General features: G+C 38.5%; 1 protein-coding gene across 2 annotated transcripts in view; it reads left to right on the top strand.

Moving 5' to 3' along the window:
- MYOM2 (myomesin 2) overlaps positions 1-7,072 on the top strand; it is an 81,510-nt gene extending 74,438 nt beyond the window's left edge. For both annotated transcript variants that reach the window (XM_074819929.1, XM_074819928.1), the window contains 5 exons: positions 326-489; positions 824-860; positions 986-1,008; positions 1,873-1,928; positions 5,991-7,072. In XM_074819929.1, coding sequence (XP_074676030.1) covers positions 326-489; positions 824-860; positions 986-1,008; positions 1,873-1,928; positions 5,991-6,332 — 622 coding nt within the window. In that variant the 3' untranslated portion in view covers positions 6,333-7,072. The remainder of the gene's footprint in view (positions 1-325; positions 490-823; positions 861-985; positions 1,009-1,872; positions 1,929-5,990) is intronic.
- The last annotated feature ends 9,048 nt before the right edge of the window (positions 7,073-16,120 follow it).

Here is a 16,120-nt window from a genome sequence, read left to right as displayed (position 1 = left end):
GTACAAAGCTCTAAAGTCATGAACCATTTTCGCTTATAGACATGTATGTGCATATAAACACAGGTAATCATGTATGTGGAGAGAAGGAGAATGAGAAGAGGGTGAACAAACTAATCTTTGTAATGAAAGCTCAAGCTAATGGTTCCAATGTGTTTTATACCCCCACTAGAAAGTTAAGAATCTTCTGGTAAATTGCTCTCATTAGTTGCAATTTATCTGTAATTTAGGAATAGTACATTATCCTTTGTAACTTTTTATAGATGATATCCTATGGAAAATATACATTGAAAAGAATGTTCCATTCATTTCTATTCATTTTTTCCAGGGATTCTAAGATTTCTTCTGGTGAAAAGATGAAGATTGGAGGTGGAGAGGATGTTGCCTGGCTGCAAATAAGTGAACCCACTGAAAAGGATAAGGGGAACTACACCTTTGAAATCTTTGGTGACAAGGAATCCTACAAACGCACACTTGATCTGTCTGGGCAAGGTATATTTATAAGACCATACTTATATCGTGTCTTTTCATAGATTAAACAGAATTTACTGGCAAGAACCAGAGGAATGACAATAAAAAAAGAAAACCTTTGGTCAGAACCATTTGTAGTTTAATTGCATAACTGTTATGATCTTTTTAGTCTTATATCTGTTTTCACCGCCAGTGGCATTGGGTTTCAGGGGTTTGTTTTCCCTATTTTGTTACTGTGTAACCCTGTATGGGTTTTAAAAGAGCTTTAACATGGATATGTGTTTATATGTTTATACCAAGCCCCAAGTGCAAGTTATGTTCATGGACAATAACTCTCTCAATTCTTTTGTTACAGCTTTCGATGATGCATATGCAGAATTCCAGCGACTCAAGTAAGTGCTACGTCTTTTGCATTTTAATGCTGTAACAACAGTGTCTTTACTTACAGAAAAAGTATTTCATTAATAACTTTATTAATAACATATATTTCTCTTTCTCTCTTCCTCAACCATTTTAGGGCAGCTGCTTTTGCTGAGAAGAGTAAGTTTATTTTACATTTTATCAAAGGTGTTCTGCAATGTAGTCTAGTGTTCTCTTTAAGGCAGTCATTACCATATGCTGCCATAGTTTTCAGAGTTCTGTGGCTGCAGAAATCCCATGTCAGTATATAATACTGCAATAATAATAGTAATTTGTGGATTTGTTTTTAATTCCAATGAAAACCCACTAAAAGTTTTACACCTTTTGCAAGCCTCCACTGTATCTTCTTGTGTCTGCAGAGGTTTTGTGAGGTGTCAGCTTCTGGGTGTCATATAAGGAGGTGTTGACTCTGAAAGCTGCTGTTGACACTGAATATTGGGATCTACCTATTAAGTTAAAAATTACCTGCTAATGCCTGTTGGGCAGTGCTTGCTGAGACACAGATAGTGGGAAAGCTTGTTACTGTTAGGAGCTGTAGGAATTCTGGTACTTTGATATTAATTCTCCTAGTAATGACAAGATGTTTCTGCCCACAAAGAGCATGGCAGAACAAATTTTCCTTAGATCTTAGATACCACCAACATGCTAAAAGCATCCTCCTTGCTTTGCTCTGTGCCCAAAGCACAAATTGTCAAGCTCAGGAGTAGCTTCAAGATTGTTAAGTGTATCAATTTAGACCATTATAGCACAATCCCTGCTAAAAAATCTGAAGGGAACATAAAATATATATTTAAAAGATATAGCACAGAATATCATAAAAACTGTATTATTTTACATTTAATTAATGAGGTACTACAGTTTTTTTAAAGATAAGTGCAAACAAAAGCTGTGACTAATATATCACCAAGTTATAAAATCATTGAGAAATGAGTAATTTTGAGGTCTAAGCTTCACATGGTCCACATATTTTTCTTTAACTCCTAGATCGTGGTAAAGTCATTGGTGGTTTGCCTGATGTCGTTACTATAATGGATGGGAAGGTAAGAACAGTTTTTGCCAACAAGTCATGCTGACTGGTGAGAGTTTTGCTTTAACAGCAAAAGGGAGGGAATGCAGATGATTTTGTAGAAGCTGTAAGCAGAAGGAGAATATTTTAAACCACTTATTTTATTTCATTTTATTTATTATTGTCTCATTTATTTGAGACACATGTGAATTCTAAGTGAGCACAGGTACCATAAACTGACTATACAGACTGATTCAGATCATTTAGGCAAGCAAGGTCAGCCTCAAGAGGAGCTGGTCTTGTGCTGATTATAGAGTCTTGGAGTTAATCTTGGAGTTAACTGCATAATCAAATCTGGGCTGGCTTTCAGCTCTGTGTACTGAGTAGAGCAGTTCAAGGGGAGAGTCCACTCCTGCTCTGTAGAAGAAACTAAAGAGGCAGGAGGAAGCAGCCGCTGTCTGAGAGCCAGTATAATAGAAACAGAAAATAGGTCCCATTCTCCAGCATGCCAGACATAGACTGTTATGGCTGGTAAGAGTAAAGAAGGGTAAAGGACCTACCTGAGCCAAGGAGCTAAACTCTCCCCTCTTCTTATATATTGGCAGATAGCCCCATTACAATATATAATTATGGGAGATGGAAGGCCAGTGAATACACTTATTTTTTTGACATCAGTAATAACTAAACGCCCAGATACAAAGTCAGAATTGGTAAATCTTTGCAAAGTCCCTTCCTAGGTCAGCTTGAGTGGTGGAGATGAAATTTCATTATTCTGACTGATTGATGTCCCTCACTGGGATTTTTGTCATGGTGGAGGGGGATCTCATGCAACCTCAGCCCAAACTCTGTGGGTACTAAGACAGAAGGAGAAGACTATTAGTCTGAGCTGCTGTTAGGCCTTACAGGTGCAAGGAAGTACTGGAACTCGGTCTCTCCATCCTGGGGGAGAGTTCCAGACTCCAGATACCCAAGCCTTCAGTCCAGGAAAAACAAACTTTTTTCAGCCTTCCCACTCAGACAGCAAATTCTTGTCCCTTTTTCCTGAAGCAAATCTTCTTCTCTTGGGTGCCCTGTCCTTCCCTATGGGGAGGAACTAGGTCTTCAATCTGGGATGAAAAATTATTGAAGGAGAACAGGGTAAAAAAAAAAAAAAGAAATCAGTATTGTGCATGGTGCAGTGGAGGAACTTGGAAATTATTCTCGAGTACTTCTCACAGCACAAGAACTAGGGAATGTCTAATTACATGGTCATTACATGGCTTTAAAGAACCAAAAGGATTTTTTTTTTCAAGTGGTTCATAATTAATTTGTGCCTTAGTACTTTAGGTGAAAATAGATTTGGGTCCAAAAAAGAAAATAGGCAATATCATGAAAGGAAGTCCAGCGGGGGCCATTAAATACAATGTTCTCGATAAAATTTATGCTTATAACCAGTTTAAAAGCCATCAAATTGTGGAAAGCAGGAAGGCATACTGGGAATAGGATCACACTATTCATCCTCTGCATTTTTGTATACTTTCTTAAGCAGTTGCTTTTGACCTCTAAAAGAGCTAGATGGACTTTCATTCTGAGTGACTATAGCAGATCAGCTCATGAGCCAATGTGACTCTTACCATCTGCTGGCTATCAAAAGCATGTTGATCAGGTTGTTTATGTCTCTTGTATGAAGTGCATCTTCAGAGACATCATCTGTGTTGCTCTGTGTGAAAACTGTCTTATCACCAGAGTAAGAGGTTGCATACAACTATTCCAACTTTCTGTGTACTTGGCTATTTTGTGGATATCAGGAGCAGTGTCTTTAGAAAGACGGGGAAAATGTGGTCCTTGCAGTGGCTGCTGAAAGCTGCTTAACTCTGGACCAGACAGATGATTTTCCTCTTGGCTCATTCCTTCCTTTGTCTCTAATGGGTGTTCACATGAGGTGCCTTCTTATTGTGATAGACAGAGGCACTTTACAACAAGAAAGCTAGTCTTTTAGGAGGTTAGGTGTAAGTCACTCTATGACCAACACCTTAAAATAGTCTAACTGTAAGGAAACAGCTTGGTGAAGTCACCCCTGACTGCATGCACAGACTAGCTGCAGTTTCTTCATATAATCATGCCCTAAAAACTACAACCTCAAATTAAGGAAATACTACATAGTGCATTTCCAGAAGTAAAAGGCTTCAAAGGAGACTTAATCATGTGAGGATTAAATAACTGAATGTGTGAAGAGAAAATCTCTGATTCCTGAAATCATGCAAAACAAAATGGATCACGAGATTTAAAATCACCTCTAAATTAAATATGAACATGTACAATGAAAGAGTTGGTTAAGTACAAGTGTGAGAAGTTAGCTGTACAAAAAAAAAAATAGCGTAGAGTTTTCCTCATTCAGTGGAATGGTATAACTACACAAATATATAGACAAAAGACAGAGCTTTACTAATGCTTCTTAAGAGAGTATAAATCATTTTAGGTCACATCTATAATTTAATAAGTTAGAACAGGCCAAAATGATCTAAAATGACTGTGGAATATATCTGTTCTCTGGTAAGTTATTAACTATTAAGACGATTAATTATTATAGATTAATTATTAATTGCTCTTAAATGAGGTTACTTTTGAGGGCAATAGTCATGAAATGTTGCCTGAGATACAGTATGGACAATAAGATTTAAACTCATGCTATTAGATATTAGTTTGATTTCCCAAATTTTATTTTTCTGTTTGCATCATTAAGCCTTTAAATATTTTACAGTAAGGCTAATTCCTATAGGCTATTAGTTAACTTTACATCCTACATGATACCAGTTCTTTAAGAGTACTCACATACTCAGGTTGTTAATAGGTTGCAACCAGAGCATGTAAATCTTCCTTCAACATTCCCCTCTGAATTTGGAAGCATGTTGTATGCAAGACTGCTTCTATTTGTGAACATATGGAACTTTTGATCACTTAAAATTTCTTTCTGTTTTATTTTTTTCTCTGACATATATTGCACCTATTAGAGTCATCATCATTCAAGAAAAATATTGCACAAACACATGCATGTATGCACACAGACAGACTCTCTCTGCTTCCTCTGGGTCAGGATTTGGTGAAACCTGAAGGGGAATATGGAGGGGAGGGAATATAAGGAGGCATTCTGGTAGAAACTATCAGGTTTGGGTTGTTCATTGTTGATTTCTTTCTTTCTTTTTTTTCCCTAACACAATGGTGCATACGTGAAATTCTTAAGATGACTTTATTTATCTAGGGAAGAATTTTAGGCAGAATGATTTTCAAGCAAAGGTGGACAAAGTAGGCACTAATCAATGCAACTTCTCAAATGATTCTTTCATTTATTCTGTCATCACTGTACATAAATACATAAAGTTCACATACATATACATATGGTGCTCAAAATGGGGTTCAGCAGTAACTATATAAAAGTTTGGAAGAACAACCACAAAAATTTTATCGGCTGCTTCAATCTCATTTCAGTCCTTGGAAAATACCTGAACTGCCAGGATGGCCTAGTAGGTCATTTCAGCTGTTCTCTGAATACACTATACACACATGTAACACTTTTATAACATCTATGTATTATTTATTCTTCATGAAATATTTCCATTTTACTAGTCAGCAGCATCTAGAATCAATGTCTAATGATTCATGTTATGTACTCAATTTTTAAGTGATATATTTTATTTTTTTTTTTTATCATCTCAAGCAATAACCTCAGAAGGCCTCGGTCAGAAAAGATTTGCTCAGTTCTCCTCCCCGCTGTGTACGGGGAAACTTCAAGGATGTTTTTAAACCTATCATTGCCTGAACCTCATGTCAGACTAATGGGTTGTCAGGAGTCTCCTGCAGGCAGGATTGCAGTGACAGTCCAACTTACCATCTTCAGACATTGTTACCCTGTGGCTATTACTGCATAACAGTCATTGGTAAGATGGTAGAAAGACTGAATCAAAGAAAAAAAAATATTAGGAACTCTACTTTTCAGTCCTCAAGAACCTGCCTTACTTTAATTAACTAGGAATAAGAAGTGCCTGAAAGCAATACTGAGAATATTCTGGTTAAACCAACCTGACTTATCCTCAAAATTACTTCTCTTTTTCTCCTTCAGACGCTGAATCTGACTTGTACTGTATTTGGAAATCCTGACCCCGAAGTGGTTTGGTTCAAGAACGACAAAGTGTTTGAATTTAATGAGCACTATGTGTTTTCACTGGAACAAGGGAAATATGCCAGTTTAACAATCAAGGGAGTGACCTCAGAAGACTCAGGCAAATATAGCATTCATGTCAAGAACAAGTATGGCGGGGAAACAGTGGATGTCACTGTAAGTGTGTACAGACATGGTGAAAAAATGCCTGAAATTAAGCCTGGCCAGCTTGCTAAACCCAGGCCAATACCACCATCAGAAGAAGTCCTCAAACCTGAGGGCAAGGCAAAATCCAATAAGTAAAGCTTGACACTATGTTTGACAAACAAAATAGAATACGTGAGCTGTAGTTGAGGTGTTCCCATACATAACTAATTGGTAATATCCAAAGGGAAAGTGAGCTTTTAGGGATTTGCTTCAGGGAGGTAGCTGTGCTATGGTGCTGTACACATTTCCAACAATCTCATCTTGAATACATGTACTAGGGTGGGACTGGCAAATAGCAAAAAGCCAAATGCCTTTCAGAGGTTTCCATATGCAATGGCAAGTTGCACAAACCTACATAAAACCTCCATTTCCACCCTCCCCAATTCTCTGCAAAAAACCCAGACAACCCAACAACCCTCTGAGAACAAATGTCCCATTAGTAAAGGTAGTGAATTGCAGTTAGATACATATTCAGAGATGGTTCCTGCTTTGTTCCACACACAGTCCCTTTGGCTTTGAAGCCTCTGATCCTGTAAGTCGAGCAGGTAGCCTCTATTTAGCAGTGATACTGTTGTTTCATAGTGTGACTTTATCTTTGGTAGACTTGTACGAATGTTCACTGTTTACTCATTGAAGCATAGGTTGTATTTTGTTTTTCTTGCTCTGTGCTAATAAAACTTTAAAAGTCACCTTTGCTACTCACTGCTCTAAATCACACCTAACTAGTTCTGTTTACTCTCTTTCATTGTTTAATTATTGCTTATTGCACAATTTCACAGCTGGTAGCATGCAGACTATCGACTTTCAATAAAGAATGCAAATTATGGTTAATCACAGCCACTGGTGGCACTTGTGACATTAATTTTACTCTTTACGATACAGGTCAAGATGCAAGCTTAAACTGGTACCAAAATACGTGTATACAATTCAGCCACTTAAGCTACTTATGTCTTTGATTCTCCTCTATCCAAAATGAACAACAGAACTCTTCCATGGGTGATGTTCTGCTAGGCAAATGTTTCAATGTATGCTTATCATGAAACATTCAAATAGAATGAGCTTCAGTGAGATTACTCACATATCTGTCATACAACACAGCTCTGTGTTTACAGCTCTGGATTTTTCAGATCAGATTCCCTGTTCAATGAAAGTCCATCTACCGAGATGAACCTTTGTAATTCGCTAAACAGCTTCCAGCAAGGAGTTGTTTTAATGGTAAGTAACATTGGTGATAAAAACACCCTGGATGCAGCCCTCCTCTCTTGTGTCTTCTCCCAGTCTCTTGGATAAATGCAAATAAAAGGGAGCATTGTGGGAGACAGGGGAGCTTGGATGAGGGGTGGCCTGGAGAAATAACGCTCTTCAAAATCTTCACCAGAGAAACTGGATGAAAGTGTCTGGCACAAGTATTGGGACTGTAACTTGTGTTTGCGGTCATGGCTGAAAGCCAGTGCTGAGTGTCTGACAGCCTCTGATCTTAGGTGTGGAAAATATGGAAATAATTGTTCTGGGTTTTTTATTACTTTACTATTTTTTTTTCCAAGCACACAAACTGAGAAAACAGGAAACTGAACAGTTTCAGAGTAAATTTAATCTCAGGTCTTTTTTCCATATTTTTTTTTCTCATCTCAGTGACATAAACCTTCCATTCTTTTGTATGGCAAACAAATACTTCACTTGATTCAAAAAACGGGTTTTTTTTTGGACAGATGAAAAGCAGAGGAAATGAAAAGCCAATTTACAAGCTGTCAGATACAGTAGGTTGGAGCACTCATCTGGGAGACAGGAGAGCAGTGTTCCTCTTCCCTGTCCTCCCCATCCATGGGGATTTGAACCTGTATCTGACCACCAAGAGTAGTGAACTAATCCCCTGTCTTTCCTGTATTTGGAAGTGCTGCTTCTATTTATTCTTTTTTAGTTTGTCTGACTAGGTAAACAGACTGAAAAAGAGACTAGGCCTAGGCATCCTACCTCTGACATGAGCATATTAAATGCTAGATTTGAGAGGTTATCTCTTCTTCTTGTATTTTATCTTAGTTTTCAGCATTAAAGGAGGGATTGAGGGTGTGGTAATGTAGTGTGAGAGACAAAAAAACAGGCCTGTGAGAAACACGGACTGAGAAAAACAGCCTGAGAAAGAGATAAAAGTTGAGGCCCTCCGAGCTAAGGAATGCCTCAAACACTCTCAAGACGAAACTGTAGTCATGGGGTGGATGGGGTGGAGGTCGAAGCTGATAAGGCAGCCCAAATAACACAGGATGCAGCTGGAGGGGGGAGCCCTGTGGAGACAGGACGGCTCTGCTCTGGTGCATAAGACCTGTGCGTCCTCCTTCTAAAATTGTTAATGTAAAACCTTATGCCTTACTGATAGGTGCCAGGGAGGGGATCGCTTCGGTAATAGCAGAGCTGCAGGAACAAGGGATAATTATTCCAACTCACTCACCCTATAATTCCCTGGTGTGGTCAGTCCGTAAACCTAACGGAAAGTGGCAACTGACAATTGACTATCGGTGATTAAATGCCAATACAGGTCCTCTAACAGCTGCAGTACCTAACATAGCTGAACTGATTGCAACCATACAGGAACAAGCCCACCAGGTCTTAGCAACTAAGTCAGGACATAACACGTAGACTGTTTAAGAACCTGATGGTTTGAATGGATAATGATGAGGATGAGAATGGATCCACTGTAGTTTCAAATTCCCCAAGTAAGAAAGACTACAAGCCTCCTTTGCAACTCAGTGATATCTGTCAGTAGTCATGATAAAACACAACAGGCTAGCTTTGGAAAGGAAATAGTCTTTAATCACACTTTATTAAAAGATGCTTTGATTTGAAATAAAAAGCTTTTTGAAACATTTACTTAGTACTTAGAGTCAATGAACAGTGAGTTTATATTTAAATACAGTATAAACAGCCAGGAATTACATTGGAGAGTGATCAGAAATGCTTCTTTTGGGTGAAAAATTCTTGTGGCTATAGAACCACATTCTGTGTCTGGTCATTGAATGAAAGTGTTCAAGAGTGTTAAAGACTCAAGAAAATGATATTTTATATAAATCTGTCATCACAAGAACTTCAGCAAATCTCTCAATAAAATAACTCAGATTTTCTTTCTTTCTATCCTAAATTCTTATTAAAGGCCTTTAAGGTTTTCAAAATCTTACTATGACAAGTTCACAAAACATCAGAGCCAGTCTCCGTAGCATACAAAGTGAGCATCAGCAAGAATTTAATATTATTCTTATCTCTTTCTACAGTACACAGGTTAATTTTAGCTGACACTATCAAATTATTGCATGATATGGCAGCTTTTCAGAGGTATCCTTGGGCACAGGAGACAAGGTTAGTCTCATCTCGGTTTAGCTGGCCTTAGTTAAGCAAGCTCCACTTATTTCGTTCCAGGCAAACAGAAATAATTTATTATGACAGTTAATCCTCTGCTGAAGTACAGAAATTATCATTCACAGGAACATTGTATTCAAAAGGCTAAGGACTTCCTATAAACTGTTTCACGTTTTTCAGTGTTCAGTGTACCTTTTCTTCTTTTGTACACATTTTAAAATCTTGTTATGAGTGCTAGGAAATTAATCAGGCCAACTCTGTTTAAAAGGGACTACCTTTTCAGAGTGAACGTGCATCTAGCTGCCCAGAGGGGCAATTGGATAGATATTAGAGGGACAAATAGGATGCTCTGGTAATCAAGTCAGATGGAATACATGATGAGGCGTATTAGCATTTGCTTACACCTTTCACAGACTTGGTGTCAACATTTGTTTAATTAATAAACACTTTGAAGGGGGAAAAACAGAAAGCAAGATTTGCTAGAGAAGGTCTGATGCCAAATGAGCCTACCCACACTAACGTCAAGGGAGATTGACTCATTTATAGTGGATGTGAATTTAGTCTGTTATTTTTACAAATCCAGGCGCCCATTACAGTGAATTAGCTATTTCTGTTACCTTTAAGAAGAAATGCTTCTATTAGAATGATTTTCTGTCACACTGGTGAGTTTTGTGCTGTCTGAGTTTCATGTTGTGCCTTTCTAGGCAGTGCTAGCATGAAATGGAGCATCGTTGACTTGTCATGGGAGGCAGATAAGATGTCAGCCACTTGTGCTGATGGGCCAGAGTTGTGGCTGTGTCTGTCATGTTGGCATCCTGCTACAAGGCTGGCAAGGCTGCCTTTTCTCCAAGCACCTGCTTCCTTTGAATCATCTTTGATATGTTACTCTTTATTTTCTCGAAAACAGGTTCTATGAAAATTCCTCCTAAGGCCAATTTACAGGTGCTTCTTAAGAGGAAAAGATTTTTTTTAATGACAGTATTTGTCTCTAGTTTAAGTCTTTCTCGAGCCCATAAGGTTCACTTGCATCCCACAGCTCAAAAACTTGTGTACACTTCACTAATCTGCTCTTGTATGGAGACAGAGGTTCAGTGATAATAGTGATGTTAACACTAAGTGATGTTAACACACAGTTTTTAAAGGAATCTTTTGAAATATAATAAAGCACTTAATTTTCTGTTTTGTAGAACTAAGAACAAAACCTCTAGATGGCACCAGAAGAACAAGCTAGAAATGAGCAGATCTTAAAAAATTCTGCCAGCTATAGCATATCTATCATTTTGATACAAATACATCACTTAGGGAATGGGAGATTATTAAAAGCATTATACTTATGCCAGTGACAAGGACAGGTCCAGCAAATGACTGTTTCCCGGAAATAGCAGGTGATTTTGCAAGCAATAACGCTGCCTCTTAATCATTGCATGACACACATTAAGAGGTTAAGCATGCCTTGTAAAATATTGCAAGACTCATGTTACATCAAGTTTCTCCTTAGGATATGAAAACCCCAGCATATCAACTATATTTACAAAGGGAGATTTGAATTCGAGCTCTAAAGGCAAACCTCTCAGACTTAGAAGCTTCCACAGGTTTTCAAAATACTGTTTCTAATACTGCAAGGCCCATGCCCTGCAATTTTTGCTCAGTCTTTACAGAGGGATGTTTCCATCTCAAATTAAGGGGAGGTCTGGAAGAAAAGAGCACAGGGTCTGGCACTCAGCACTGCCACTGCAAGATTCAGTGATGTCGAGACCTGCAAGAAACTACCAGTAGCCTTCTATATTAATATTTAATTCCTCATTGGAATGTGCAGTAACTCAGTACCAGCTTTGTCCTTGGGTATTAGCTCAAGGTTTATCAGATTGTTATATTTTAAAAATAGCACACTTGACCTCACATCATTTCCTTTATGAACATTTGAACTCTGTGTGGGTGCATTAAAGGACTGTTAACTTGTAATAAACTTGTCTCATTTTTTAAGTTAATGTAACTTCATTTTCTGTTATTGTTGCTCTTCTGTTACATTAATATTGTACAGCTGAGAGTCTGATAGGAAAAAGAGACTTAGACACCCTACTGCAGTTAGAAATAATAACTATTTCTAGTTATTATTCTAGCAGCTAAAGCCTTTCCCATGGTATCCTAAACTATCTGACGGGGTTGTCCCATGCAGGTTTCACTGGGCACCAGTGTCCCCCAAGAGGGAATTTGTCATCCACCCTGCCAAGGGCCTCTGTGGGAAGCCATTATCCATCCAATGACATTGATGCACACAGCATGTAGAAGAGAGGCAGATGGAAAGAGCTGCAACTTCTGTTAAAGACAGAGCCAGTGTAGCTCTTTACCATTTTAAATCATGGTAAAAAATATGATTAAAATTTTAGTCTGCTGACCACTGGACCATTTTGAATGAAGAAGTGCACTAAAAGCCAATCCAACAATTGTAAATCAACCCCAAAGCTAGCCCTTCTGATTGCAAGATAGCATGTGAAAAAGAACCCCACATAGTTGTGTGCCACTTTTGCTGTCTGGAAAAAAAATGCCTTCCACATATGAAAATGGCAATCAACCTCCTGCATGGTGCTTAATGGGAGGTAAAACACAAGACGACTCCCTGGCTGGGAGTTATGAGGCCACATGCAGATGTCTTCATCTGAGCTAATCACTGAAACTCCCTTCTTAGAAAATGGAGAGAAACAAGTACTAGTAAGGCACAAGTCACGTCACTCTAAAGCAGGTGTCTCAAATAAGTAGATGAATCATGTCTATTCTTTCCACTGACTGTAAAAGGATCTTAACCAAGTTGGATGGGAGACATCTACATGGCTATTGTCTGAAGTTTGGTGTGATAAATTCTGCACCATGTTTCTCTAATTTAATTAGCTCTTCAGTTGAAAAATCTATTTACAGAGATGCTTCATAATAGCTGGAATTTTTGCTATGTTTTTACAGACTGGTTTTGTTTACTGAACTCTTATATTTTGAAGTCTTTGCAGCCTTCTTGGATATCCATGTTATTTTGAAATCCCTGTGCAAGCATTTGTTGATATCTAGCAGTCACTTGGTCCCAACTCATAGTTGACTCTTGTGATTTGGCCTTTACCAAGACATTGTGTTAGGCCTTCCATTCTTTTAAATATGTAAGTAAGTCTTCATCCCAGTTTTTGGTTGGCTGTGATGCTGCTGTTAGTATGGGAACTTGTTTCTGTCTTTCCTCATCTCAGTGCCATTGTTCTGTGGCGACATCTCAATCAATAGATGCCATAAGCTTTTCATGGTCAATTAGTGCCCTTTTGCTAAGACCATAAGATACGCCTTGTGCAGCTTCTCTGTCATGCTGGCCAGGCACACCCTCTGGCTGGAGGAGCATGATTCTGTGGTTCTTATATGCCAAAATTCTTCCAGTGTGCCTAAGGCAGCTCAGTGACTGGCCAAAGCTTTGAATCCTCCTCCTCCTGGGCTTGAACCTGTCTGTTTTTGTCTTCTGGTTGTCTCTAACTAGTCCCCAGTTACCTTTCTGTTCAGGTCTGTTACTCTTTAGACTTTGTGGTTTCTTGATATGATCTCTGTCATTCAATCTGCTGTCTTTCGATATTGCTTTAATGGCAGAATCTGTATCAGTAAATAAAACAGTGCCAGACTTGATTATCTAGTCTTTAGGCCAACACCCTGTACACATCACATTAATCTCTTTTAGCATCCACCATAAAGTGTAATATCATCTGGACTGCCCACTGGAGAATGTACTTACATACCCTAACTACCGGTCAGGAGGTGTATAGGAGTGTGCGAGCTGACCTGCACCAAAACTTTGTTAAGGTCAGTCTGAACAGATAAAAGCACTAGCTAATTAAGTTCAGTGCTGATGCCTTAACACTGGTTAATTTACTAGCAGAGGTTGTTACTAAAGTGTCCAAGCACCAGTAGCCATATGAAATGTGCATGTGATAGCATCAAGACTTAGTGTCCTGTTAGTAAGTAAATAATTGAGCCTGCATAGCCTGCTGTTCTCATAACCACTTTCAGCAAGCAAGCCTATTATAATGAAAATTAAATGTTTGTTTCAGCAGCCTGTGTGTCTCTGTACTGTTGGTAGCATTTCTGGATGTTGACACTTTCCCGTTTATGATGCCTTTTTATCAGCATTCACCACTGATCCTCTTCCTACTAATTTTTGGGTAACATGGGGGAAACAATGGATTATGATTAACTGGCACATTAGTACTTGAACTCCTCTGCAATGTATACAGCACTTTGCAGGCTTAGATTCTAAACTTCCTGATTTTCTTCTTGGCTTTTGGATAGACCTCCAGGTCACATACAGTAAACACCTGTGGCAGCTTTTGCTGTTAAAGATTATGTTCTAACCTTTCAGGGACAGGTTGGGCTCTTGTGAGGTCTTTCTCCTTACCTTGGTGCATACCCCCCACTGCTCCAGTCTGTTTGGCATTTATGCCTGGTCAATGGGCTTCCAGGTTGCCTCAGATGTGTTTTTTTTCTCCAAGTATGACATGCAGACCTGTTTTACTTTGTCATCAGGTCTTAAACCTGTTTTTGTGTTCCCTTTAAACACAAGCATGTTTTACATACACAGCTCTCCTTTTAGTGGTTTCAGGCAGCTAAATTCCTATGGATCTTATTCTCTTGAGGCTTACTCATCTGAAGTAAGCCTGTGTCCCATTCTGTTATGACTGTCTGAAGTGTCCTGCCGCAAATCAGAGAGTATCTCTTGCAGACCTCTCTGTCTCCTGCATCATCAAGTCACCTGTATTGTAGTCCATTTAATTAACCATGATTTCCCTTCTCATAACCTTATCCTTACCTGATAGTACTGAAGACTCAGAAACATAATTTCCATCACTTTGAGAACTCCACATGATACTTTCTGATGGGTTCTGGTCAGGCCTCATTTCCATCCCGTGCCAAAACATGAACTGATATATGACTATTCCATTCTGAAGAAAACAGCTAGTAATTCCCCTTCCACCTGGGCACAGTCTCTTTGGGCCTGACAGGCTTTAATTGAAAATGCCATGGGCCAACGACTTTGCAGTAACTGTGTTCCCAAGTCTCCTCCTGAGGCCTCAGGCTGTAATTACAGATGCTCCACAGACGTTTCAGGATTGGCATCTTGCTTACATTCATCTTTATTCTTTCAGATGATCTTGTATTTTGATGTTAAAGAGACAGGCAGAGATATTCTGAGAGTGAAAAGGGACTTGTGTCTTTAGTCAAGTTGAGCCAATAAGATGTAATCCATTAGCAAAAACCCCTCAGAGACTTGTATTGTTTTTCCTTTCCAGGAACAATACCAGCACACCTCCCCTGGAGATTGGGTTATTCCTTGAAGTATTGCTTCTTCTTCTCACAGGACTAATCATTGCCAGCATGAACCAAATTCAGTTCACACTTCAACAAGCTGGACCCACAGGCTGAAGTCCCTCACTTCTTTTGTCTGTGCTAATCAATACAGTAGCTATAGCACATTCTGCACCATACATGTTTCTCAGTTGTGAGTGCAATGTACTGTAACAGCAATTATAAGGGAAGGTGATGAGGGCACCTTGCCCACTGAGATTTGAAAGGCAATTTGGGATAATGCGACTAAATTCAAAAAGGATTTCCAGTCTTGGTGGCATCTAGTTAATTTCACTTATGACCCCACTGACAGTAAAGTCACAGTTTTTGTTTTGACAATACGCAATATGCTTCGGTATACACCGTATCTGTTAGAACATAGGGTATGGGCCCAACAAAATGGGAACAAATGACAAACTGTTTATGTTGAAGCATTTGTTATAAGGGAACAACAAGGATTTATTTGTGAAAGTAATACCATTAGGGCATTTGTCACTTTGAAATACATCCTGATGAAACCTCTGAAACTGTACTTGTGTATCTTGGAAATGGATATGTTTGTATGAGAACACTTTGTGATTCTATACTTACAGACAACACCACTGTAGAGACATATAATTACTCAAATATCTGTATTTGTGATTTCACTAAAATTATGGGCTGCAACTTTAACTATTCAACTCTTGTCACAACCCACCAATTGCCACAATCTGACTAGACATTGTATCAAGATTTATTGCCCACCCCTATTGGAATGAATCTCACATTGATAAGAAAACTTTCAACTTGATGGCCTGAGTCAATTGCTAGAATGAATTCAGAACAATGGACAAAGAACCCTGATTACTGTCCATCAAAATGCAGAGAAGATACAACATGTCCTAGAAAGAGTGAAAATGGAGAACATCACTGGTGGGAAACTTTTTGGACGGTCACCAACAGTAACTGGGATTTTTGATGCTGCATCCAATTGTAGTTTTGTTATTTTTAACCTTATTATGTTTACTACTTGTAATCATTCTGTATATCAAAGTTTGGCAAAAGATGAAACAAATTATGTTAATCCAACAAGTAAAATGTATACAATCAACTGATTCTGTATGTGAAATTTTATATAACTAGCATTAAATGTGTCACTTAAACTAAACAAATTATCAAATAATTATACTCTTACTGCT

This window comes from Strix aluco, chromosome 3 (assembly GCF_031877795.1).
Source record: "Strix aluco isolate bStrAlu1 chromosome 3, bStrAlu1.hap1, whole genome shotgun sequence".
NCBI classification, from domain to species: domain Eukaryota; kingdom Metazoa; phylum Chordata; class Aves; order Strigiformes; family Strigidae; genus Strix; species Strix aluco.
The sequence above is the reverse complement of the archived record's forward strand: the minus strand, read 5'-3'. Positions and strand labels throughout refer to the sequence as shown.